General features: G+C 34.3%; 2 protein-coding genes and 1 long non-coding RNA gene across 3 annotated transcripts; 2 read left to right on the top strand and 1 right to left on the bottom strand.

The window, feature by feature from the left end:
- The first annotated feature begins 3,657 nt into the window (after positions 1 to 3,657).
- LOC116159426 lies at positions 3,658 to 8,011 on the top strand. The gene is made up of 4 exons (XM_031472393.1): positions 3,658 to 3,704; positions 4,494 to 5,639; positions 5,699 to 7,052; positions 7,127 to 8,011. Exons 1-4 carry the CDS (start codon positions 3,658 to 3,660, stop codon positions 8,009 to 8,011), a joined length of 3,432 nt encoding a protein of 1,143 aa, XP_031328253.1.
- Positions 8,012 to 14,729: 6,718 nt separating this feature from the next.
- LOC116159058 lies at positions 14,730 to 16,857 on the top strand. Its single transcript, XR_004142887.1, has 2 exons — positions 14,730 to 14,914; positions 16,753 to 16,857. It is a non-coding gene; the product is annotated as an uncharacterized LOC116159058 (long non-coding RNA).
- Positions 16,858 to 22,785: 5,928 nt separating this feature from the next.
- LOC116159421 lies at positions 22,786 to 24,189 on the bottom strand. Its single transcript, XM_031472390.1, has one exon. The coding sequence runs from the start codon at positions 24,187 to 24,189 to the stop codon at positions 22,786 to 22,788; it is 1,404 nt and encodes a 467-aa protein (XP_031328250.1).
- Positions 24,190 to 26,607: the final 2,418 nt, after the last annotated feature.

The raw sequence follows: 26,607 nt of genomic DNA, 5'->3' as shown, positions 1-26,607 counted from the left end.
AACTGTTTCAGTTACTTATAATCAAACGCTTTTGAGAAAAATGATTAAATTGCTGTGCCTATTTGAAAGTCTAAAAAATAAATTGCGTAGGTCTCTATATAATCATGTAAATTTTGCATGAAACAGTAAACCATAAATAACTGAAATTCGGTTTTTATAGGAGAACTGCCTCATGCACGAATTTAATATACTTTTTCGCCTCAACCTTTAAATATACATATTTCACGCTAAAAATGCGCATATTTCTGAAGGTGTAATTACCTACAGGCGTATTTTGATTATAGGAAAATACACACCACAAACGAGTGCGTTAGTAATAGATTTTCATTATATCTGCCGGAAAATGTGTTGGTTTCGGTATGAATATAGGCACAGAAGATCTGTTTCTCGTACGCAAAGTTTCGATGCGCAAATCAGCGCCATGCGGCGCCATGTAAACAATATACTTATTGACTCTGTATTAATTGACTATATTCAATACGTATAGAGTGCCCATTTTTAGAGTATTTTTCACGGATGTTATTTTATTATTATACTTGCTTGAATTCGCACCTGTCCATAGGCTGAAACCTTCAAATGCGAATATCTCTAAACAAGTACACATTGTGCACAAAAAGCGCATTTTCTTTAACCGAAATAGCTTAGTAAGTGGTTGGCTTATAAGGGGAGGAGGCCTTTTACACATAAACATTTAAAGACCACCTGGCATACATTGAAAATCCTCCGACACTCCATTCTGCAGATTTTGCTTTGAGAGCACTTTCCTTCGACAAACCGTTTTCGAGATATTCGCTCTTAAAGTTTTGACATCACCAATGATGGATATTTCTTACAGACTCTCCAATAGCTCTTTGTGTGTACCCTCTTCCGACAATCCGTTCTGGAGATATAAGGGAATATATTCGATCACGATAAGGAGTCGAGGAGGTGGACTATGGTTGGTACAAATTAATTCCTTTCGTTGAGACCTTTCATTAGAGTACCATGAGGAATAAAACGAGTTCCACTGCCCCCCCCCCTCCAACCCCGTCTTTTGATAAGAGAACAGAAAGAAGGGCAGTAGTTGGTAAAAAACGGTTCCTTTATTGATCTCGATGAAACCTTTCATTAGAATACCATGAAGAGTAAAACGTGTGTTTACTCCCCTCCCCTCCCCCGCCCCCCCATTTTAAACAGTTGGCCTTGGCACCACCAAAGACCAATTGGTTGTCCTATGTAAAAGTTATGCACATTTTACTTTCAAAAACAGCATCTCAGGAAATAATTAATGGGGGCCCGCCCTTTAAGATGGCCGTCTTGCACACCTTCAAGGTATAGTCCACCTACTGCAAAAAATTCCAGGACTCTAGGACCATTCCCCTAGAAGTAGTTTAAAACAGTAGAAGTGGGGTCCGGACGGACGGAGAAAATGCAAACAATAGCACATTTTTTTTAATGCGCTAAAAAAAATTCACTTTTCCTTCACCTATCGATCACGGACCACGGTCAAGTACGGTACTTGATGACACAACGACACTGCCGCCTTCTCTGATTGAGCGAAAAATTGGTAACTTCATACCCATACACAAAATATACACTGAATTTTTTTTAATGCGAACATAGAAATTTGCGTGTAATGTAATAGTATTAGGCGCGGTTGTGAAGGAGGAATGACAGTTGCCTCCACCAACAGTGGCGTTCCCGTTTCGTAAATCTATAAAATGAGAACGTAAATAACCTACGCCACTGGCCCCAATAACAAACATAAGAGCAATATAACCTCAAAAAAATACTTACGCGTGAAATGATATTCCTTTGGTTCGTTTATCATATACTTTGCACACTGTACAGGCCGAAATGTGCTTGTAACGAAATTTAGAAGCGAAGGCTCGGTAGCTCAGGCAAGGTAGGCGAGTGGGCGTAGGCCATCGCATACAATTGAGGGAAAAAAATGATATTTATAAGGGCGCCACTATATTTACGGCCACGCAATGAATCTTACAGTATCAAATATAGAAATATACCAAAGACACAGGTAAAACACTACTGATTGTTAATAATAAAATCACACATCGACCCTCAAAATAATTTTTAATACTGCACACTGGTTCTACCAGTCACAAAATTAATCCAAAACTATAGTATAGTATTAACGTATGCTAATCTTCTCAAACAAATATATATTTCACAAGGAATAACCATAGCCAAAAGGGCTCGCAATAGCAAACTCAGCCTCTAATTAGATAGGCAACTCAAATCTCTTTGTCTAAAAGTTAATTTTACTTCAGCGTACCTACGCGAAGTCAATGAAACACAAATAAAAATACAAGTTATGGTACCACTACTCAAAGTCTATCCAAGTAAAATCCTATACACATAAAAGTAACATAGGTTAATATAAGCTTACCAACAATACCATTCCCATCCAGCGAGCTCGGTGGACGAGGCTTCCCGTTACATCCATGTCTGAAACACAATCATTACCTGGAACTACCCTAACGAAGTGGCACAAAAGGTCAACATAAATTTTTAAGTTAAGAGAATTGAAGCAAAACTTTGAAACGGAGATTTCGAGTACAATAAATGATTTGAATGATTTAACAGGAGCAAAAATTTACAATATTGACAAATTAAACAAGGTTTTCAAATTTCAAGGAATCTCACAAAATAGGAGTTACATTAATGACTATCACATTACAGTTAATCAATTCAAAGTTACGTAGATTTGTAAATAGATAATAAATCGTATTGCAAATGGCAGCGAAATTGTTGACATACGGCAAACTCGTACTAGATGGCGTCGGGCGACAGTTTATTTGACAGCGACGAATTTCTTCAACACGCCAAAATTACAGCAAATAACAGAAGTCGAATGTTATCCCACGTAGAAGTAACACGATACCACGAAGATGTAACCAAATCCAATCAGCAAGTAACCCCAATACGCCAAACGATACACCACCGGCACCAGCCAAACAGCTGCATAAAATTAGTTATTTTAGAAATCACGAATCCCTTCGAAGTAATCCACAAAGATTATTTAAAAATAGAACTTACCCCTTAACAACGAAGGGCAAAGTCACAAACTACTGGCCCAACTAATCCTCTTTAAATCCCGAAACGGTATACGTTCTTCAAAAATATACGTCGGTAGAAACTTCTCCTAACGATATTTCACGTATAAATCCCTCCAATCAATGTACAACTGGTAGATGACCACTGAATAATTCAGAACAATTGATTTTACACGAGGTCGAGGACAGTAAACACCAACAACAGTTGTTACTTCTACGGCTTACATCGAAGTGAACGAATTTCCGGTCTACCATGCATACCACCAATGAGATTACAGTAAACCAACCCATTAAAATAAAATTCCCCAAAAATGACATCTTACACAAATTTAAATGTTACACTTAAATCGCGATATCTCGAAAACGGACCGTCGTAGGTATGGGTTCATGGTTGTTTTTAAATAGGTCTGGACTTAATCTAACCGATGGGAGGGTCGGAAGTTCGGAACGGAGATAAAAGCTCGGAAATGGCTGGAACGGATACCCCGAGTTACTGAACCCCACAATACCAAATTTCGTCGAGATCGGATGGTAAATGACGGAGATATAGCGATTTGTAATTTGACACCACCGAAAACACTTAAAACGCGATATCTCGAGAACGATGCGTCGTAGATATGGGTTTATGGGTATCTTTGGAAAGCTCTCGATGTAATCTAACCGATGGGATGGTCAACATTTCGGAATGGAGATAGAAGTACCGAAAGGGTGGGAACGGGTGCCTTCATTTCTCCAACCTCTTAATACCGAATTTGAACGAAATCGGACGGTAAACAACAGCGATATAGCCATTTGTAATTTGACACCACAAAAACACTTAAATCGTGATATCTCGATAACGGAACGTAGTAGGTAGTGGTTCATGGGTGTCTTTAGAAAGATGGGAGGACAAATTTTGAAATGCAAAAGGAAACCAATTAAAAGACATTCGTGAACGTGAACGATTAGGTTGAGTTAGTGTTAAGTTACGTTTGGTTAGGTTAGATTAGGTTAGGTTAGGTTAAGTTCAATATCAAGTTCAAAGTAAAATGGTTAGGGTAGGTTAGGTTAAGTTCAAGATCAAGTTCAAAGTAAAAAAAATCGATTTAACTCAATAACACATCTCGACCTAACCTAACTGCCCATTTCGACCTAACCTAATTTCCATCATCTCGACCTAACCTAACTGCAATCTACTACACATTTCGACCTAACCTAACCGTCGTCTCTAATAAAAAAATAAACAGAATACATACGCAGAAAGTCGTACTACAAATGCGCAAAACTCAACTTTCTTATTTATATCAATAGATGATAAAGAATTGGTAGACAGTTAAAACAGAATCGTACGTTACCTATAGCATGGAACGAAACGAAATAGCACGCAATATCCAAAACCCAATAGGTTTATATTACAACGAAAAAATACAAACACAAAAGTAAAAAATGCCCCATTTTCAGGGGAATTAGGGGGAAATCAACTCACGCTAGCGAAGTTTACGCCTTTTACGATGACGAAGCCGTTCAGAACGACAACGTTTCGATGAGAGAGTTCTACAGATACTATTGTGCGATTCGCGACGAACCGACGGGAGAAACGCACTTTTTATTTCCGTACGGTAACATAGCCCAAGAGTATATGTTGGATCAAAGCGTCAAGGTGGATCAACAACTCTACGAATTTATTAAGAAAAATTACGACACTTTGTGCACCACGGCGACGGAAGTGCGTGATTATTTACAAAGAGAACTCAGAAAAACCGATCCGAATAAAACGTTAGGGAAAGTGTTGCGCCTCACGACAAGCGTCGTCGGTTCTCCCGCGTGGTATCAGCAGTACTTCCACGATTCGATGGCGATGTTTCAACGCATAGGTAGACCGACTTTTATGACTACGACGACGAGCAACCCGACCTGGAAAGAGGTCAAAAACAGCATGATGAAAAATCAAAACGTCGTCGATCGTCCCGACGTATTATGTAGAGTATTCGCGATCAAGATTAACATGATGCGAGACCTTATAGAAAAGAAACACATTTTCGGTAAACCGAAGGCTTTTCTAGAAGCATTGGAATTCCAAAAAAGAGGCGGTCCTCACACTCATCGCTTGATTTCGGTCGATTGTCCTCATACGCCCGAATTCGTCGACGAATACATTTCGGCGGAGATACCGGTACTACCTCCGGCGAGTGACAAGAGCGAAAAAGCCGAAATGCAAAGAAGGCTACACGATTTGGTGATAAAATTGCAAATTCACACCTGCAACTTTCATTGCCTAAACGAAAAGAAAAAGTGTTCGAGAGGTTTTCCAAAGAGATACTCGAACGTGACGATAATTTACGAAGATAAACCGGCCGTATACAAACGCAGATCACCCGACGATGGCGGCACCTTTCATCGCACGACAAACGGTCGAGTAATAACGAATGCTTGGGTAGTTCCGTACAATCCAGCTTACCTTTTGGCGTTAGGTGCTCATTCGAACGTAGAATTCGCATACGGAGACGCTGCCTGCAAATATCTGATCAAGTATCATTTCAAGATGGGAAACTTTGCATACGTCCAGATCGCCGAGGGCAATACCGACGTCGTGGATTACGACGAGACGCAAGGCATCATGAAGGGTCATTATCGTTCGGCGATACGGCGTACGCGAGACTGTACAGTTGGCGCATCATTCGAATGTCCCACACCGTTTATCGTCTGAACGTACACCTGGAAGGCGAAGGACCGCAGTATTTTAGACGCGGCGCGGAAGACAAAGTCAAAGCGAAAATATTCGAAGGCAACGCGAAACTTTCGCAACTCGAGATGTTCATGAAACAATGTTTGGAAGAGTCGCGACAGCAAATAAGCGAAATTCGAAACGTCACCTTCGCCCAACTACCGGAAACGCATTGGTTTAACCAAAAGACCAACCGATGGCAAAAGAGAAAACGAGAAAGAAAAATTGTAGGTCGTTTGTATCCCGTTTTGCCCAATCATACAGAAAAGTTCGCCTTATATCAACTGCTGCTTTACAAGAAGGGCCCGCTGGGCTGGGATGATTTGAAAACTCCTCCCAATAGCACGACGCCCTGTAAAACGTTCGTCGAATGTGCAAAATTGATGGGTCTTCTGGACGACATCGAAATCTGGCGCAGAACCCTGTTCGAAGCTAGCAACGTAGGAAATCCGAGAACGATGAGAAATTTGTTCGCCCAAATCTTACTGCTCGGTTACGTCGCCGATCCGCTCGCTTTGTGGAACGAGTTTTTGCCGCACATGTACGACACGAGAAACTTGCGACAGAACGACGAGATAGAAAGGTCGCGAAGAATTAACATAGCTCTTTGTCTACTCAATCGACTGCTCGGGCATCACTTCACGAACAACGCGTTCTTTCACATTCCGATGCCGGAAAATTACAACGCCGTTTGCGACCACGAAAACGAGTTTTTCTTCGGCCAAAATCGCGCACTGGACGGCGAAAACGAGTCTGATCCTACACTGGCGGAGTTTCCGTTACAACGCAGAAACGACGACGCCATAGAGACCGAAGACATAGGCAATTACGCCACTTTGGCGAGTTACCTACGCCTAAACGAGGAGCAAAAGATCGTCGTAGACATCGTCGTTCGAGCGATGCAAAGTTCGCCGTCGGACGCCACGACGCCGAGACTCGTCTTCATGAACGGTGCCGGAGGCACGGGCAAGACGTTCGTTTACAAAACGATCATCGACATGTTCATCAAATACAGAAGGTACGTCATCATGACGGCGAGCACCGGAGTAGCCGCCCAACTCCTGCCCAGAGGGATGACGGTGCACAAGGCCTTTAGCATACCACTAGATGTCCTCGACGTCAACAAGATTCCGTCGATATCCGGTGGCAGCGTGATGGCGCAAAGAATTCGGAAATCGGAAGCGATAATTATCGACGAGATAAGCATGCTGCGCACAAAAACGTTCTTAGAATGGTCAACGAAGCTTGCAAAAACGTCGAAGCGAATAACGAGACGAGAAAGCTACCGTTCACCGGTAAAGTTATCCTATTAGGCGGTGATTTTCGTCAGCTATTACCTGTAATTCAAAATTCCAGTCTATCGGAACAGGTCGCGGCCTCCGTGAAAAACTCCGAAATATTTAGCCTATTCCATCAGGTGAATCTTACGAGAAACTTACGCGTCAATGCCAACGAGGTAGAGTTCGTCGATATGCTCGAGCGCATCGGTAAAGATAGCGACAACTCCGGCGAGTTTCAAATACCGCAGGAAATGTTGGTTAACAGCGAGGACGAACTTATCCGATTCATTTATCCGAACGTCGAATCGCTTCAAGTCGAAAAGGAGGTCGCGAACAAACTAATAATGAGCGCGAGACGCGCCGACGTCAGGCGATTAAACGACAAAATTTTAAACATGCTTCCGGGCGAAGAACGCGAGTATCTGTCCGCCGACCAGTCGTTAGTCGATAATCCCGTATTGGACGTACACGCGGCCATACACGACGTCGCATTCCTAAACGACGAAAATCCTTCGGGATTTCCTCCTCACAGGTTAAGGCTCAAAAAGCACTCTATCGTCGTTCTAATAAAAAATGTAGACGTCAGACAGGGCCTGGCGAACGGCACGCGCCTGTTCATTACCGATTTAGGTGATAACATAATACACTGTAAAATCGCGGTAGGCCCTTACGAGGGAAGAACGTGCGCTCTGGCGATGTTACCTTTCGTTTACGAGGACAAACGACCCGACGGTAACGGTCTTCATTTTAAAAGAACCCAATTTCCCGTCGATCTCGCCTACGCATTGACGATTAACAAATCGCAGGGTCAGACGGTTAATAAAGTGGCGTTGCTACTAACTTCTCCGCTATTCAGTCACGGCCAGCTATACGTGGCGATGAGTAGAGTGCGCACGGCGTCCTCCATTAAAATTTTTACAAGCGATCGCAACTCGAAAGTGCGAAATATCGTGGCGAAAAGTATTTTCAATTGAACAAATTCAAATGAATAATGTTCATTATTGACAAAAATACACGTGTCGTACTCGTAACCTTTATTTAGTTACACGCAAAGTGTACTAAATGCCGTATCACATCGAGTAGTTTACGCATAGTATCTACTCACTGTAATTACACATAGTAATTATTAAATTAATAAAAGTTACGAATAGTAACAGCCATCTCACCAAACTGGTGCGGGTCGTTCATGACGGAAGAGGTATAACAATTTTTACAACGTGTATATTTTTCAAATAACGTACATATATGTAAATATAGTAATGGAAATAGAAATTTTTCATATTTTTATATTAGATTAATTGCTAAATAACCATGTTATAAGAATTGTTGTATACGCCTAACGGCTAGGTATGCGCGTGTCACCCAACAATCCGTGATCCTCAACAAGTCCACGCGAGCACCATGGCGCATACCGGAAGTAAAATGCGATATTTCGTTTTTTTTACTTCCTATTCCGGTTAAAAATGTGCAAACACGCGAATTCATTACCTATTTATGTATATTTCCAAAATGTAGAAATAGTGTATTTAACCACATCATATATTTACATTGTACATGCGTGTGATGGGTTATTTGCACGTCAAAATATTATACAGTAAATTTAATTGTTCGACAACGTATGCAAGGTTTATAAAATTATTTCCATTAATGTCTATAAAATCCTCGTCAAGAAAGAATATCGCTCCCAAAATATCCGATGCCAATAATCTTATATAATCGATACGATTGTAAATTGACATCGGATGTTCTGCTACCGGCACTCTTTTCTCGACGAACATAATGTCTATGTTCATGAAATTTAATTTCAAAATCAAAAACAAAACAAACATTAACGTATTTGCCAATTTTTCGAAATAATCTTATAAACTATCGCTTACTAATGTATCTTCCAAAGTTTGCAGGTTGCCGATGAAAAATGGTGTAGGCTCTCACGGTTTTGGGCTAGCTATTATTTTGTTGGGGAAAGTCAGCATATGGCTTTCGAAACTGAACCATTGTAATACTGATGGAAATTATGCGTATGCATGTACAAATAACTATCTAACATATTAAACATTAAATAATACAATTTCTATCTTTAGTACAATGTGTCGGGTTCAATGACACATGTTCATGCGACCTATAAAATGTCACAACAGCTACGCCCGGATGGCGGTGTACAACCGCATAGGTGTACAACCATTAGCCTCGGTGACACCAATCGGTGAGGCTAGATGTATACGAGCAATAATAAATCAATGAAAGGTCGAGTACAAAAAGACACGTTCTTATATGAATTTATTACTATTACGAGTCCAGACACATATGTATTGGACAAATAGACGTTTCTTTTCCGTTTGGTTTATTTTAGAATTAACATAATTCCTAAAAATATTAAATATTGTTGGTCAACTGGTAAAAAAATCGCACATCAAATAAATTTAATTAAATTTATTATAAGTAAAATAAATTCCAATACATATGTTACTGGGCTTGTATTATTATCCACAGAGCCAAGTTTTCGATGCATATTTTCGTAAGTCCAATTTTGGACATTACCTATTTCTTGCTTCGAAACAAGGTGAATGTTACCGATCACATGTTATGTGATTTGGTAGTGCGGTTGTTAAATCGATTACATTTTAATCAATGTATTTTTTTAAATTATAAGCGTAAGTATAAATATTTATATTGATATTAATATTTATTTCGAATTAATCTTCCTTTGTAGAAATTTGAGACATGTACGAAATGGGATATAGGCGAATGAATAGATAAGTACAAGTAACATAAAAATGTGAAAATCATAGTCCAACGTGAAAATTCGTATTTATCAGTGACCAGCGAACAAACAACTTTTGCAAAAAGATTTTACATTTATACAATATATTTATATAAATAGATAACATTATATTATTTATGATATCGTAAATTGTAATAAATATTATTTTTAAATAAAAAAAAATGAACAACGTAATTTGGTTTTTATTTTATTGCCAAGGTATAATTTTCATATGCATATAATCGTCAACTTTTGGACATTACTTCTTGCTTCGAAACTAGATAAATGTTTCCGATCACATGTTACGTGATTTGATAGTGCGGTTGTTAAATCGATTACATTTTAATCAATGTATTTGTTTAAATTATACGCGTAAGTATAAATATTTATATTGATATTAGTATTTATTTCGAATTAATCTTCCTTTGTAAAAATTTGTGACATGTACAAAATGGGATATAGGCGAATGAATAAATAGGTACAAGTAACACAAATATCTGAAAATTATAGTCTAACGTGAAAATTCATATATATCAGTGACCAGTGAATAAACAACTTTTGCAAGAAGATTTTACATTTATACAAAACATTATATTATTTATGATATCCTAAATTGTAATATTATTTTTAAATAAAAAAAAATGAGCAACGCAATATGGTTTTTATTTTATTGGCAAGGTATAATTTTCATATGCATATAATCGTCAACTTTTGGACATTACTTCTTGCTTCGAAACTAGGTGAATGTTATCGATCACATGTTGTTAAATCGATTACATTTTAATCAATGTATTTTTTTAAATTATACGCGTAAGTATAAATATTTATATTGATATTAGTATTTATTTCGAATTAATCTTCCTTTGTAAAAATTTGTGACATATACAAAATAAGATATAGGCGAATGAATAGATAGGTACAAGTAACACAAATAAGTGAAAATCATAGTCCAACGTGAAAATTCGTATTTATCAGTGACCAGTGAATAAAAAATTTTTGCAAGATTTTACATTTATAAAATATATTTATATAAGTAGGTTTGTAATAAATATTATTTTTAAATAAAAAAATGAGCAACGCAATATGGTTTTTATTTTATTGTCAAGGTATAATTTTTATAATTTTTCGTATGCATATAATCGTCAACCTATTAATTTATTATACATGTTACATAACGTATTTTTATACCCTTTTTTTCAAATTTTTAGATTCGAATGAACAACGTCTGCAATACAATATCTATATACTTCATCGCACAACTGTAACCGTAACCAATTGAAATGATCACCGTAAAAAGAATGAGAATAAAAAATGAATTAAATTGAACAACGTTTAGACAAATGGTGATTCCTACAACAATAAATTAAAAAGGTAATAACAAACTATTAAGGAAAAATAACTTAACTTATTTTATTACAGGTACATTCATCGTAAATGCCTTAATTTATAATATGAAATTATTGAATCGAGAGAATTTCAATTTCGGCACTTAGGAAAAAACAACTTGGAAATAAAACAATATCTAAACGAGAAAGATTAGAGTACTTTAATTATAGGTATTGTAAAAACAATTATCAATATAATAGATATCAATATTTTATTTTTCATATTATCATAAATCTATCTGTGACAGATAAGGTATGTTTTATGTTTATTTTTAGATTTTTAATAAATGAATAAGAATTAATTTTTTTATTTAAATATGAAATTACTGTATTATATAATAAATATTTTAAAATTTCTACCTCTTTTTTGTTTGAAAAAAATTTGTTCTAATTAAATTTAAGTTTGTACATTTGTATTTATTATGTGTTTTTGTAATTTAAATATATAAGCTAACATTGATCTCTATAGGTTCTACTGACTAAACGTACATGCAGTGGCGGATTTACATATAGGCGAAAACTTTAAAGAGCGACATTTTTGCAATATATTTATTTTAGATAATATTTTAAAACTTTTAAAATGAATTTATTCCCTAGCAAGTTACAAATGACATACTTACGTTTTTAATTAAAATTATGAAATAAATTAGAATTGGTAGATAGTTTAAGCAAACTGTATAATTGTAAGAGCGATAGTAGACAATGCAAATTATTATGTGTGTGAAAACTTGATCTTGGCTGTAACACCGCATCTATAAATTCTTTCGATAAGCCAAACTCAAATTTATAAACGTGTTTCAAAAAAATACATGACTTCGAAGCGATTTTTTTGCAAAATTTCGAGTTTTACAACTTTCACGAGTAAGATTTTTTACAAACGCAAAAAAATTTAATATTAATTCATTTATTTGCTACGTCGATAAAAATTACTTTTCTTTGAAAATACATTGTGACTAATAGCTTTACCGAATTTAACTTTTAATAAATCATCCGACACGAAATGCTATACTTTTTAATTTGAATGAGAATTAAATATTCTATGCGAGATGCCCTCTATCTTCGAATCGTAAACGCAAATCTAAAAATATCACGATTTTTTAATTGTCAAAAGTGTAGCACACAAATCAATCGAAAATTCGTTTACAATTATGTATTTTGGAATACTTATAAAAATTATTTCCGACTTTGTACATTTTATCAATTTTAATTTAATTTTTAATAAATTGTTCGGATTCTCCCATTATGGATAGGTACCTGTCAAAAACGGACGTTTTAAATAAATAAATTACCTTCCTATGTTGCTCATACAAAAGGAAAGCTATAGGTACCTGTCCACGTTAAAAATATTGTAGGAAAAACACACTTTTTTTTCTGTATATCTGGGCTTTAATTGTTGAAAAGAACAAAATAGATTACATGTGTATACAACAAAATTATAAACTTAAATAATGCACATTAGAATGTTGAAATTTCAATGTTAATTTCCCTATATCGAAATATTTTCTTTCCCTAATTAATTTAGAAAAAAATGTCAATCGATTTCTTGTAGCTCGAAAAATTCTGCAACTGCTAATGTCTTAGTTTAATTTTGAATTCAGGACAATTCGGGAAAAAATAACATGGAAATTAGTATTTGCGTAAAATGCTTATATTTTACCGCAGTCACTTGTACCGTGAAATTATTGAAAAAATTTATATTTCTCCGGAACAAAAAATTACAAATAGACACACGAATAGATGCAAAAATTTAACATTTTACTGTACATCAAAATCTTTATCATACATGAAACAATTCTACACCCTGTATGATATTTAAATATGATCAAAGCAGCTTGATTCGATTGTTTTATAACGGCCATTTTCCCATTAACTTTGAAAGAGTAACATTATTTTGAGTTGTGGTGGTAAAAATTAAACTATAAAAATGCAAGGCGATGGAGAAAATCTAACTGTAAGTAATTTAATTTATCCTCACGTCTTACAATTGTTAATTACACAAAAAAACAATAAAATTATCATACAGCGCCCATAAACGTTACGTTATACATTCATAGTAAAACTACACAAACCAATTTGTCAATTTACATTTTAAAAGGACGTTAACATAAAAAATACAGTCCTATTGGACATATATGCCATAAATTACAAATAGACACACATAAACATTTTACTGTAAAGTACTTAATTACCATCGAAATCTTTATCATACATAAACCAATTCTACACCCTGTATGATACTTAACTATCTACAATAATATAATCAAAGCAACTTGATTCGATTGTTTTATAACGACCATTTTCCCATTAACTTTGAAAGTGTAACATTATTTTGAGTTGTGGTGGTAAAAATTAAACTATAAAAATGCAAGGCGATGGAGAAAATCTAACTGTAAGTAATTTAATTTATCCTCACGTCTTACAATTGTTAATTACACAAAAAAACAATAAAATTATCATACAGTGCCCATAAACGTTACGTTATACATTCATAGTGAAACTACACAAAGCAATTTGTCAATTTACATTTTAAAAGGACGTTAACATAAAAAATATAGTCCTATTGGACATATATCCCCAACGATAAGCCTACAATCGAGTTTAACTACGTCTATGCAAATTATTATTAGCTACGGTACTCGCCCAAATTACTACACGTAATATAACATACGGACGAGTGTGATTATCACCTTGCGATTGATTATCTAAGAAATAAGCAAAACTATCATAATTATACATGTTTCTCTTAAATAATAAGCGATTCAATCGAAAACTACACTACCGTAATGATTTCAAAATGTAATTACATAAAAGATTTTCATACCATTATCAAAGCAATCCAAACATGCAATTGTTTAAGACGGCCATTTCACTAAAAAAATGACACCAAAATTTAAAGTAAATCTTTCAAAAATGGAAAACGCCATGAAAAACTTAACAGTAAGTACAGTAATTTATTCTAATTCTTAAATTAATCTTACACAACTACTAATTACATTGCAAAACAATAAAATTAACGTACAATGCCATAAATACTCTTACCTACATTAACAAAGCTGTCGTACATCTTCATCAAACCGAAGTTACACAAAACAATTCCCCATAATCGTGACGTAGATACCTTAATAATTTTACACAACATAAAATACACAATCACATGACATGCATACCTCCATCAAAATCTACATTTATTATACCTACAAATTATAATTAACGTTAACTACATTTAAGAGAAACGCTATCTGTACCATTGCCTCAAAAAGTGGCTACACTTCCTGGAACAATAAAACTTTCAAATTCGCTAATTTCCTTTTTAAACCAAAAATAAACAAACATATTCTTATTTGCAAAGGTATAAAGTATATAAAAAATATTTAAAATTTTTCATTCTACATAGCTTTTCCGGAAACTTTTTATGCGATCCGATTCACGTTCACACAACTTTACTAGTACAAGAGTTACGTAACTAATACTACAACATTAAAAGCATAACGCTTAATACCAATCAACTTCCTGTACTTTTCTTTCCTTTCCTTAAAATTTTTGATTTTTCAGATTAACGACGATTATCAACATTTTTTAAATGTTTACGTTGGCGAAGGACGAGACCTACCCTTCTCCAACATCGACGAATTGGAAATGAACACTTTCAATCTTCCTCCGACTGAGTATACACACATGTATGCAGTCGGAGAAGATTTCGAAAGAGCCCATCGAAACGTGAAACGTTTAATGTAAGTATAGTCATCTTCAACCTAAAAACCATTCATTTAAAATTAACAAATGCATTAACATTTACCTGAAACTTACAATCTATAACTGCAATACCTAACCATACATCTTGAACAAATCCTTGGAACCGTCACTTTCAGGTAAAAAAATATTTGTAAAGTTACTATACCTAAAATCAATAATCGAAAAACGAATATAATAACGGCTCATGCTCATCCAAATACAAAATACACACACAACCAAACTTATTACATACACAATCGATATACGTACAATACCGATCTATTTTAAAACTGGTAGATTTTAAATAGGGTCAGTGGCGTACAACTGAACACATTTTCCAATTCCCACTTCATAAGCGTTACCGTAATTTTTACAGTAGGTACGTACAAATTAATTTACGACAGTGGCGTAGGTAGTACACCACTGTAAGCATAACAAACGCGTTGCCACATACACCGTTAAATAAATTTAGATTTCATGTAAAATAATCCCTGTCTTTACATTCTATGTCATCTTCATATTAAATATTTTCTTTTTCAAATTAATTAAACTTCCAAAATGAATTGTTTGAAAATTAACATACCTTTAAAACAATGTTTACAATTTTCATTTAAAATTTTTTTATAAATAATCACATCCAATAGAGAAATAAAATTTTTCGCATAGAATTGTGAGTATGTTTTCATTAAATGTCTGCTTTAAAGGTAAATTCATTGTTATAAACAACAATTATATAAAATTTGTAAATTACAATTTATTCAAAATCAAACATACTGTCTACTTTTTAACTTTCAAACATGTATTTCAATCAAAATTACAAAATAGGCACAAACAGTTTATACAGAGTGCACTCTATTAAATTCCGAAATATCTGTTACTTATAAACCAATAAACCATTTTTATCTTAAACTACAACTGTAATGTACTAAATAAAAGGTTAATCATAATTAATAATAATCATGAGATTCAAAAATGACAAATGCTTATGAACCGCACAAAATTGTTATTTATTTATTTATAACTTTGTAAAAATCAGACCAATTTAACTAGAATTTTGTACCAACTTTTTATCTGATGGTCCAGAAGGCTGAGAAGCAAAAAAATTTTGATTGAGAGAAGACAGTGGAAATTTTATGTCACATCTAAAATTAAATAATTTAACAGTTCACGGTAAGAAATTATCACCTAACTAATTGGTCGTGTTATTAAATACAGTTGTGAACAAAATAATTGCTGTATAATGCATCAATCAGTGCAATTTGGCAAGGCACACTCGCTGCCATTTTATTTAAATACACAATAAAAACAGTATCTATTTACCTTTCGTTAATTATTTAATTTAATTAAGCAATTGAAATTATTTTAGATGTAAATAAACATTCTCATCATCAAAATTTGTTATACCTTACTGTAATTTCACAAAAATCAGTTATCGAACAAGCGATTTAGAAAATCGTTCCTAAACTATTGACGCAGTCTGTAAAGAACATAACAAATTTCATTACAAAAAATATATTTCTTCGAAAAATTAAAATTTAACTTCAAATTACAAAACACATACGACATACAAAACAACAATTAAAACTAATAAAAATAACGTAATAAATAACACATTCACCACACATCACATATTTACCAATCACAACATAATAAAAATTCATAAAAAATAAAAAAAATATATATATACAAACTAAATCTAACAAAAATAATATTATAAAAAACACAATCACACATTTACAAATCACAAAGCATAAAATAAAAACTAAACACTATAAAATATTTACAAATACGTATTTACAATTACAATTGTTGAAAACAATAACTTTTTATATTTTAGAACACCTGATCTATGGGAATGGGCAAAAAACAACGCCACAAACTCCCACATTAGCCTCCCTTGCCCAAATGGGGTCAAACTCACATTGATATTTCTGGAACCAAACGAAACACGAAGCATACGAGCACTATACAAGTGCTTAAAAAATTGTGTAGATGCATTTATCGCAACGAATTATAAAGCTAAAATTGCGACGATTCCCGGCATGGGGACATCTTTGGACCCCGCCATAACAAAAAAATTACTACAATACGTCCTACAGTCAACCGATTATAGGGTCCTTATTTGCAAGGACCCTATAAAAAAAAAGGTAAATATACGTTTCATTTTGATCACAAATTTTAATTCGATACAAATTTACAGCCGCATCAAAATTTCATTCCTAAATGGTAAGTTTCAAACAATTAAATGAAAATTCTAACTTATCGTTTACAGGAAAAAAAATAAGCCTTACGAAAGGCACAGAAATTAATTTTAAGTTTTCTCTTCTTTTTTTTCTATTTCATTTTCATTTTTTTTCTACTTCATTCGTTTAATTTTCTTTCTATACTTTTTGATTTCATTTAATTCTTCATTATCATTTAATATTGTTTCTTCATTTTTTCAATTCATTATTTTCTATAATTAAATTTTCTATACCTCTATGCATTTCTTTCTTTTCCATCTATTGGAAGACTTACTGGACTCCGATAATTTCAGCTTACACATCTAAATTATAAAAAAACGATAATATTAAAAATGAAAATTACTTTTACGCTCATCTTACCAAACAAAGTAGATACAGTTGTACAATCTTGACATCCAGAATTAAGTATATTTCAAAAACAGAAAATACAGTTCAACTGAAAAACAAATATATCATTGTATTTGTATTATCGAACAAAAAATAAACACCTAACTTTTTTGCTATAAAAATTACCTGTTACAACATTTATGTCGGATTTCACAATAGATGATTAAGGTTAATCACAGATTATAAAATATTAGAATGGGAAACAAATTAGTGTATAATCAAAGGTGGCTATAGGTAACATTCTAATATTTTTAATCGTCGACTAACCATAATCGTTAATTAACCTTAATTGTCGTTTGTGAAACCGGGCACTAACCTAATAATCGAAACTGGATAACATTCTAATATTTTTAATCAACGATTAACCTTAATCATCGTTTCTGAAACCATGCATTAATGTTTGTACCAACAAATAAGTAACAAGTGAGAAAAATATTTCTAAAAAAAATAAATAAACGATACACTCCACAATATATTTTCATGCTACTAACATATACTATTTGAGAAATGTATAGGTACCCTTGCATGAGGATTTATGAAATGTTTGGTAATAAAGAATAAGAGATTATAAAACTACATACAGTATTACCTAATTTATACTATCAAACATTAGTACAAGCAAAATTGTATAATAGAAACGTTCAATATTACCTATACACTCACCTTACGATATAAAGATGCCATAATATAAAATAATTTTGAACGAAAACATCTTTTTACTTCACCTGATTCTAAATAAATTAGGTTAAGTACACTTTACGCAAGATAACTTAGTACAGTGGCGGAACACAAACTTGAAAAATTACGTATACCTATAAAATTTTAACGCATAAGAGGAGCGTCATTAAATACTATTCCATAGGGGGCGCAGCTTCAGTATCGAAAAAAAAAATTGTATTTTTAGCTTTAAACGTCGTGAGCGTACCCGAGTAAAACTATGGTAGATCCTTCTAATAAAAACAAACAAAATGCTTACGTAAAAAATCCTACTATACATGCACAAAACCCACCTTTCTTATTTATGTCAATAAATGATAAAAAATTGATGTACACATACAACAAAATCGCACGTCACCTATAGCATGAAACGAAACAACGTAGCATACAATATATAAAACCCAATAGGTTTATATTACAACGAAAAAATACAAACACAAACGTAAAAAATGCCCCATTTTCAGGGGAATTAGGGGGAAATCAGCTCACGCTAGCGAAGTCTTAAAATGCGTAGCATTTTTACAAACACATACGCCGAGTTTGACTTAAACAAAATAAACTATCGATATATTGGTGCTTTTTCGAGCCGAATCAAATTTCTTTTCCCTTTTTAGAAAATTGTACCGTCAACCAACATTAACTATATTCTCACAACCATTAAAAAAAAATAAAAGAAAATAAATTTTTTTTTTAATTTACAAACGGTAAACCTCAAAGAAACAACAAGTGCTTGGAAAATAATGGACAAATGTCATCATAGTCTGTAATGTCGGCTTTAGGTACTTTTAATTTTAGGTTTTTCTATTGTTTTTTTGCAAATCTGTTGATCTACTGTTTCATTTACCTCAAAGATACAAAAAAACACAACATAGGGATTTATATGAGAAAATGCTGATAAGAATTACAGCTAGAATAATAACTCAGAGTGCATTTAACAGGGAATTTAATTCTGAAGCGGTATTATATTAATGTGCAGTTTTTCAATCACTGGAATTTCTTTTTAATATGATACACTTATAGTGATTAAAAAATTGTGCAAATTAATACAATTCACTTCGGAATTAAATTCTATGTCTAATATAATTTTAATTCTCATTTTTCCTGTAATCGTGACGAACCTATCGACATAATTATATTTTCTTATGTAAATTCTATGTTTTGTCTCCCGATTCTACACCCTGTATAAACAATGCAAGTTATATGGGATCCGCTTGCACGGTCAACGAGAATGTATCTTGTAGATTAATTAGCCATATTTTGCCACTCCGCACCAGCTTTAGAAAATTTGTTATTAACAAATTAGTGCAAAAAAAGGGTTTTTTCCACTTTTGCTTCTGGAACAAAAGCTAAAACAGCTATTTGAATACTGTAAAAGAAAAAGTTGTAGAGAATGAAAATACAAACAAATTGCAATTTAGACCAAATCGATCGGATGCTGAGAAAATTTAAAAAATGTCGGAATCAAATTATTTTTTTTTTTACATTTATATCACCACTATTTTTGAACTTGTAGCGTAGATCTTTCGGGAAATGATAGTTATTGATAAATATTTTATGTGTGCGGAAGCTAGACTCAGTCGGTGTATTACTTTTTGTACTATTGGGCGTAATGTTTTCGTATTTTCTTTTATTATCTCAGTAATTATTATCTGTATTTTCAAGCCACAGTTGCAATTGGTGAATTACCCGACAAGTATGCCGTGCAGCTACTCCTTCTGTTGGTGGCAAAGTTTATAGGGCAAACTCTATCCAAAACTGCTTCGGTAAGGCGCTATCTACCACCGCAGATTAAAAAAATTGTTATTTTTATTTTATCGGGTAATGGTTTTGCCGATTAAAATAAAATTCGGGATGTCAATGTTTAATGTAAATAGAGTATTTGTGGTATCATCGTTTTGATTGTAGTTCCTATGTAGGTAGTAAAACACTGACCATCCACATCTGAAGAGGTCTAAAACTTTTCAACTACTATCTTGACGGTTCTGAACTTTTACACACTGATATGACAGTTTACTTGCAAGCATTTTTTGTCTCTTGATAAATTTCGCTATCTATGATGGTGTATGATAAATGGCATGCACCATAAACGTTACGCCCCTCTACGGTTTCATAGCCTTCTAGCTTGCACAGATGGTTTTTGAGGAACAATTGTATTTATGGTGCATGCGATTTTTTTTTTAGTTTTTGCTCCAGAAGCAAAAGCGTAAAAAAACCTCTTTTTTGCACTAATTTGTTAATAACAAATTTTCTAAAGCTGGTCCGGAGTGGCAAAATATGGCTAATTAATCTACGATTTATTACATGAAAAAATTTCTATTGATTGGCCTAATGATGCAAATAATGTCAGTTGCATATCTTGTGTGCTTGACGCATCGAAACACCACTCAAATCTAATAAACTATCTCTTATAGGTACACAATACCTCAAACATAATGGCGGGAAGAAAAAAGTCTTCTGCATCAAAATTGGTAGAAGAGATCATGAAAAACAATAGTGATGTATTTTTTGAGGATGAAAAAATTGCGGTACCGTCATCCGATAAATGGTTGAAAATAATAGCAGAGTATCAACTAAACATTACAGCAAAAAATTTATATACACGCGCTTTAAGATACTTTAAATCACACCGCTGCACTAATGAAATCTTTGAAACCTGCGATGACGTTATGGTGGAAGAAAATTCCGGAGATGATGTAAACGAATCAGTTAGTGAATCAGACTGCGTCGCCAACGATGTCAGATATTTTCAAATATTTATTACCATGGAGGATTGGAAAACCATAAAACCTACTTTAGTAACTTACAACGTTAAAACCAAAAATTATATTCGTCAAAGGCAATACTTAAAATTACAACAAAACATTTGGACTACCGTAGTCACAAAGGCTATATGGCATTCAATTAAATGCCGATGTGTTTGGAAGTTTAACTCCCAATATATCACCACCAATGTAGACATGCCTTCAAAATTGTCAATTAAAGGAGTATGTACGGAGTGTTCCGCTGCTTTGCAATGTGAATTAAACGATCTAAACATAAACGAAAGTGAAGCTGGAGTATTTCTTAAGTGTAATATACAAGGCGATTTTAATATTAAGCATAAGAAAAAAGGAAAATTTTTTGGAGTTGAGAGAAGACTATACAGCACCGATATGGTTGAAAAACATAAACCTGCTTCTGTTGTTCGTAAATCTCTTTCTGGTCAGCTTGGAGATTTGTTTGACGAGGAACCACCTGTGTTACCGGATTCCAGGAAAATTCTTCGAAAACGATTCTTCGAAAGTAAATTCTTCGAAAACAATTCTTCGAATACAGTTCTTCGATTCGGAAAGTTCTTCGGAAGTAAATTCTTCGAAAACAATTCTTCGAATACAGTTCTTCGATTCGGAAAGTTCTTCGGAAGTAAATTCTTCGAAAACAATTCTTCGAATACAGTTCTTCGATTCGGAAAGTTCCCCAAAAATATAATTATTCGAAATAAATTTTTTGAACCATAAATATCATTCTTAAAAAAATGATTCATTTGGGCTAATTTTTTAAATAAACATTTACCCATTAGAGCCTATCGGCGTTACCCAGAAGACACCACGAGGAGGTTGGCTCTACTGTCTTCCATAATTTTGCTTGTCAATACTTTTTTGTTGTTGTTTTTTTGCTTTTTGTTTACAATATTTACAATGTTTTGGGGCAGTTCGTGCACTATGTGCGGTTGTCAATACTTTTTTGTTGTTTTTTTGCTTTTTGTTTACAATATTTACAATGTTTTGGGGCAGGCAGTTCGTGCACTATGTGCGGTTGTCAATACTTTTTTGTTGTTTTTTTGCTTTTTGTTTACAATATTTACAATGTTTTGGGGCAGTTCGTGCACTATGTGCGGTTGTCAATACTTTTTTGTTTTTTTTTTGCTTTTTGTTTACAATATTTACAATGTTTTGGGGCAGGCAGTTCGTGCACTATGTGCGGTTGTCAATACTTTTTTGTTTGTTTTTTTGCTTTTTGTTTACAATATTTACAATGTTTTGGGGCAGTTCGTGCACTATGTGCGGTTGTCAATACTTTTTTGTTGTTTTTTCTGCTTTTTGTTTACAATATTTACAATGTTTTGGGGCAGTTCGTGCACTATGTGCGGTTGTCAATACTTTTTTGTTGTTTTTTTGGTTTTTGTTTACAATATTTACAATGTTTTGGGGCAGGCAGTTCGTGCACTATGTGCGATTGTCAATACTTTTTTGTTTTTTTTTTGCTTTTTGTTTACAATATTTACAATGTTTTGGGGCAGTTCGTGCACTATGTGCGGTTGTCAATACTTTTTTGTTGTTTTTTTGCTTTTTGTTTACAATATTTACAATGTTTTGGGGCAGGCAGTTCGTGCACTATGTGCGGTTGTCAATACTTTTTTGTTGTTTTTTCTGCTTTTTGTTTACAATATTTACAATGTTTTGGGGCAGTTCGTGCACTATGTGCGGTTGACAACACTTTTTTGGTTCTATATTTTTTTTCATTTCACAAACTAAATACGTATTCTAATAGGTAATGTTGTGGGCAATTCCTCGAAGGTATGGCACTACGTCATTGGCTGGATCAAAATCTAATATTAAACGTCGTATTCGTTCCGCACAATCGCGATACTTCTTTCGGCTAGCTGGCGGTTGCTGCCCACTATGGTATTGCTCAATTCTCAACTCATTGAGGCTCTGTTCTTTCTTAAGCGCATTAACAAACTTCCATATGTTTGGATGATTTCCGCCTAACATCTCCTGGAAGCCGCGATGCCATCCCTCTAGAGCGTTGTTAGTCTTTGGCAAGTTTTCCAGTACACTGTTGTAGCAGTTCCACATGACATGCGCAAATCGTGGTGCACGACGACGCAGTCGTCTGTCAGGGCGGCCAATCCAGGTGTCTTCGAAATAATCAATTACTGGCTGGGCTTCTGGTGGAAAGACGTTGTTATCCAATAACAGATCAAAGGATTGCACTAACTCGTTAAGAGGAACAAATGCTAGTGCTGACAGGTAGCGCATAGTGAGTGCAAAATCAGCATCAGTTTCGTATCGTTGCTGTAACCCATTTGACTGGATAGAACGAAAAATACACTGGCAAAAGTGAAAAAAGCATCCACGCACAACAACTCCAGGAAATTCGCTTTCAATGGCACCGATTATTGCACTTTCGTAGTCTATTAATATCGTTTCTGGGTTAACAGTTGCCTCGAGCTGCTTAATTTGTCCAAGAAGTCGCACATAGGTATTGTGAGTTTTATCAGGCAAGAGAGCGTATACTAAAGGTATGCTGTTGCTGTGTCTAAGTCCATGTATGGTATATAGTTGCGCGAAAAGCGGTGGAGATACCTTAAATGTGCCGTCAGCATACCAGTGACTAGAACGTGCCAATAGCTGTAAGTTTCGTCTGGTAGAAAAAATCAAAATTCGATCGTCCTGAGGACCGGAATCGAACATTAAAAATATTTCTTGGTTTTCTGTCAGAGTGTACAATTCAGGAAAAACAATATCCCTTCGATGTAAAGGAAGCACAGGACCTGGATTTTCCTTTGCTCTTATGTTTCTAATGGTTTTCTTCATGCAGTCAACTGATGGTAGCCTTCCTGCGATAGCCAAACTCACTCCTACTGAAGCATCTGACACAATCACATGGGGAGAGTCTCGAGTATTTCTTGCAGTGTCTTTTATGTTATTTAGTATCTTGTCACACTCCACTTTCGCAACATCAGCGACATGATTGTGTTCTTTCTTCCCATGGGACACAATTCTTTCGCCTTGCGTGCTCATTCGAGCTTTGCACTTTGTAATTTGGAATTTTTCACATTTCCAATATGTTGTTTCATCCACCACCTTGTCTTTATAATAAATATGATTGTTTACACACAATTTTGGTTTTCGCTTTTCACTTTCAATGAACTGTAAAGCCATCTTAACGAATCGAAGTTTTCAATTAAACTAGAACCCTATTATCTATCGTTTGAGAATTTATACAGAATGATTTAATTAAGGATCATTAAATTTAGAAGGAGAAACATGCCGTTAATGTTAAATATAAGCGTAATTTGAAAGGTATGTAATTACCTTTTAAATGTAATTCTTTAGGCTAATTGCCCTAAATGACCCATGCCTCTTAACTATCATTATTTAATTAGGAATAACACTTTCCAATCGCCCTCCATTAATTTTCTTTTCCATGAATGTGTTTCGAAGAATTATATTTTCGAAAAATTTGTTTCGAAGAATTATATTTTCGATGAATTTGTTTCGAAGAATTTTATTTTCGATGCATTTGTTTCGAAGAATTTTATTTTCGAAGAACTTTCCTTTTCGAAGAGTTTCATTCGAAGAACTGTTTTCGAAGAATTTTCTTTCGAAGAATTGTCGTCGAAGAATTTGGAGGAGACGGTGTTACCGAGCTTGCAAGTTTTACGGAAAGCAAAGTCTGAGTACAATAACAAAGACCGCGCTCACACAAATCCAGTCTACGCACTTTTCATCATCTCGCAAAGGAATCCGATGAAATACATAATACACGAAATCGGGATTTTTAAATTCTTTATACACTATTGGTCCCCCGATCAAACTCGTGTTTATAATAGATATTGCGCATTAACAAAACACCCAAAGATCTGCATCGATGCAACTGGTAGTGTAGTTAAAAAATTATCAAGGGGAGACCAAGAGTTATCTGGACATATTTTTTTGTATGCCATTGTGGTTAAAATACCAAATTCTAGTGAAGGGCAAATTCCAGTTGCACAAATGCTGTCAGAGAGGAATCACAGCAACGCAATACATTATTGGCTATCGGAGTGGCATCGCTTGGGGGCTAGGTTACCTCAAGAAATTGTTTGCGATTTTTCAATGGCATTATTAAGTGCCATCTGCAGAGCATTTTCAGATTGTACAGACCTTAACACTTATATCAATAATTGCACTAAAGTCTGCTTATATAATACCATCTCATTACTACCAAAATGTTTTATTAGAATAGATGTCGCACATTTAATAAAAATGGTTTGCCGCTGGCGCGAAATTCACCCATCTAATATTAATAGTAGGTCCAAGATTCGGCAATTTTATATACGTGGCGTAGGGCAAATATTACTTTCCACCCATTTAAGTGAAGCATTGCATATTATAAAATCGCTATTTGTTGTGGCGTTATCACAATATGAAGGTAATTTAGTCAACACAACGCAACTGACAACGTGTGAAGTGCCGAAAAAAGATCTATTGATAAAATATGCGTATGGCATTGAACAGCATGCAGTAAATGGTGTTATCTCAGAAATGGACGTCGATTCTCAAGACATTGGTACCACCAATCAGGACCACGTTAAAAACGAAAAGAACATTTTGCATGGGATTATAGAAAAACTGTATGAAGAAGCCAAATCCATCGTAGAAACTGAAGAAGGAGACCGAGACAATATCATGTACTTACCGGCAATCATTAAGCCCATGTTTCGGTTATGCACAAGGTAAATTTTTAATTGGCAACATTTTCAAAACTTGTATCATTTACATTATACTCGTATAGTACCAATTACCGTTATAATCTGAAAAAGCACTGCGCTGATTCAATGATGAATTTGTAATATTATGATGTAGGTTACCACTGTGGACTGGAATAATGATAAATCATTTTGGTTATGGAAATTTAACAGCAACTTCGACGCACGTAGAAAGCTACTTCAACGACTTAAAGTCAAGGCATTTTTTGCAATTACCTTTAAGAGTCGACCAATTTGTAGTAGAACATTCAAGAATACTTGAAAGTAAGTATCGGCCTCATAGAAAGCATTTGAGAAGAACTATATATTATATTGTTTGTAGGTACCATGCATCTTGCTTCTGGGTTAAGCTATTTCCACCAAAAGGCAAATCTATCCAATGAAACGCAGCTTGAACCTTTAGACGCAGAAATAAGCAGTGAGGGGAATCCATGCGATCAGAAAATAGAGACACTGACCACCATCCCAAAATTCAACTTTATAGAAGCTAAAGGCAATGAATCAATTCCACTCCGTGATGAAATTGAGTTGCAAGAAGAGATTACCGGCACTGAATATAATAACATAAACGTAATTAGTGAGACAACTACTGAGGACAAAGAAGCTGAAATGGAACAAAAAGTAAGTCATTAATATAGCTACATCTAAAATTAATTATTAATAAAGCAAGTCATTCTAAAATTTTAGTTTCGGATAACACACCCTCGTAATATAATATCCATTAATAATCCCAAACTTAAATTGTTGAGACTGAGCGTCCTTAAAGTAATAAGTAATAAAAGTTACGTTAGTGTGCATGTTATTCATTGAACAATGCTGTTCTTCCAAT

This window comes from Photinus pyralis, unplaced genomic scaffold (genome assembly GCF_008802855.1).
Source record: "Photinus pyralis isolate 1611_PpyrPB1 unplaced genomic scaffold, Ppyr1.3 Ppyr1.4_LG1, whole genome shotgun sequence".
NCBI classification, from domain to species: Eukaryota; Metazoa; Arthropoda; class Insecta; order Coleoptera; family Lampyridae; genus Photinus; species Photinus pyralis.
This window is presented reverse-complemented; position numbering and strand designations above follow the sequence as displayed.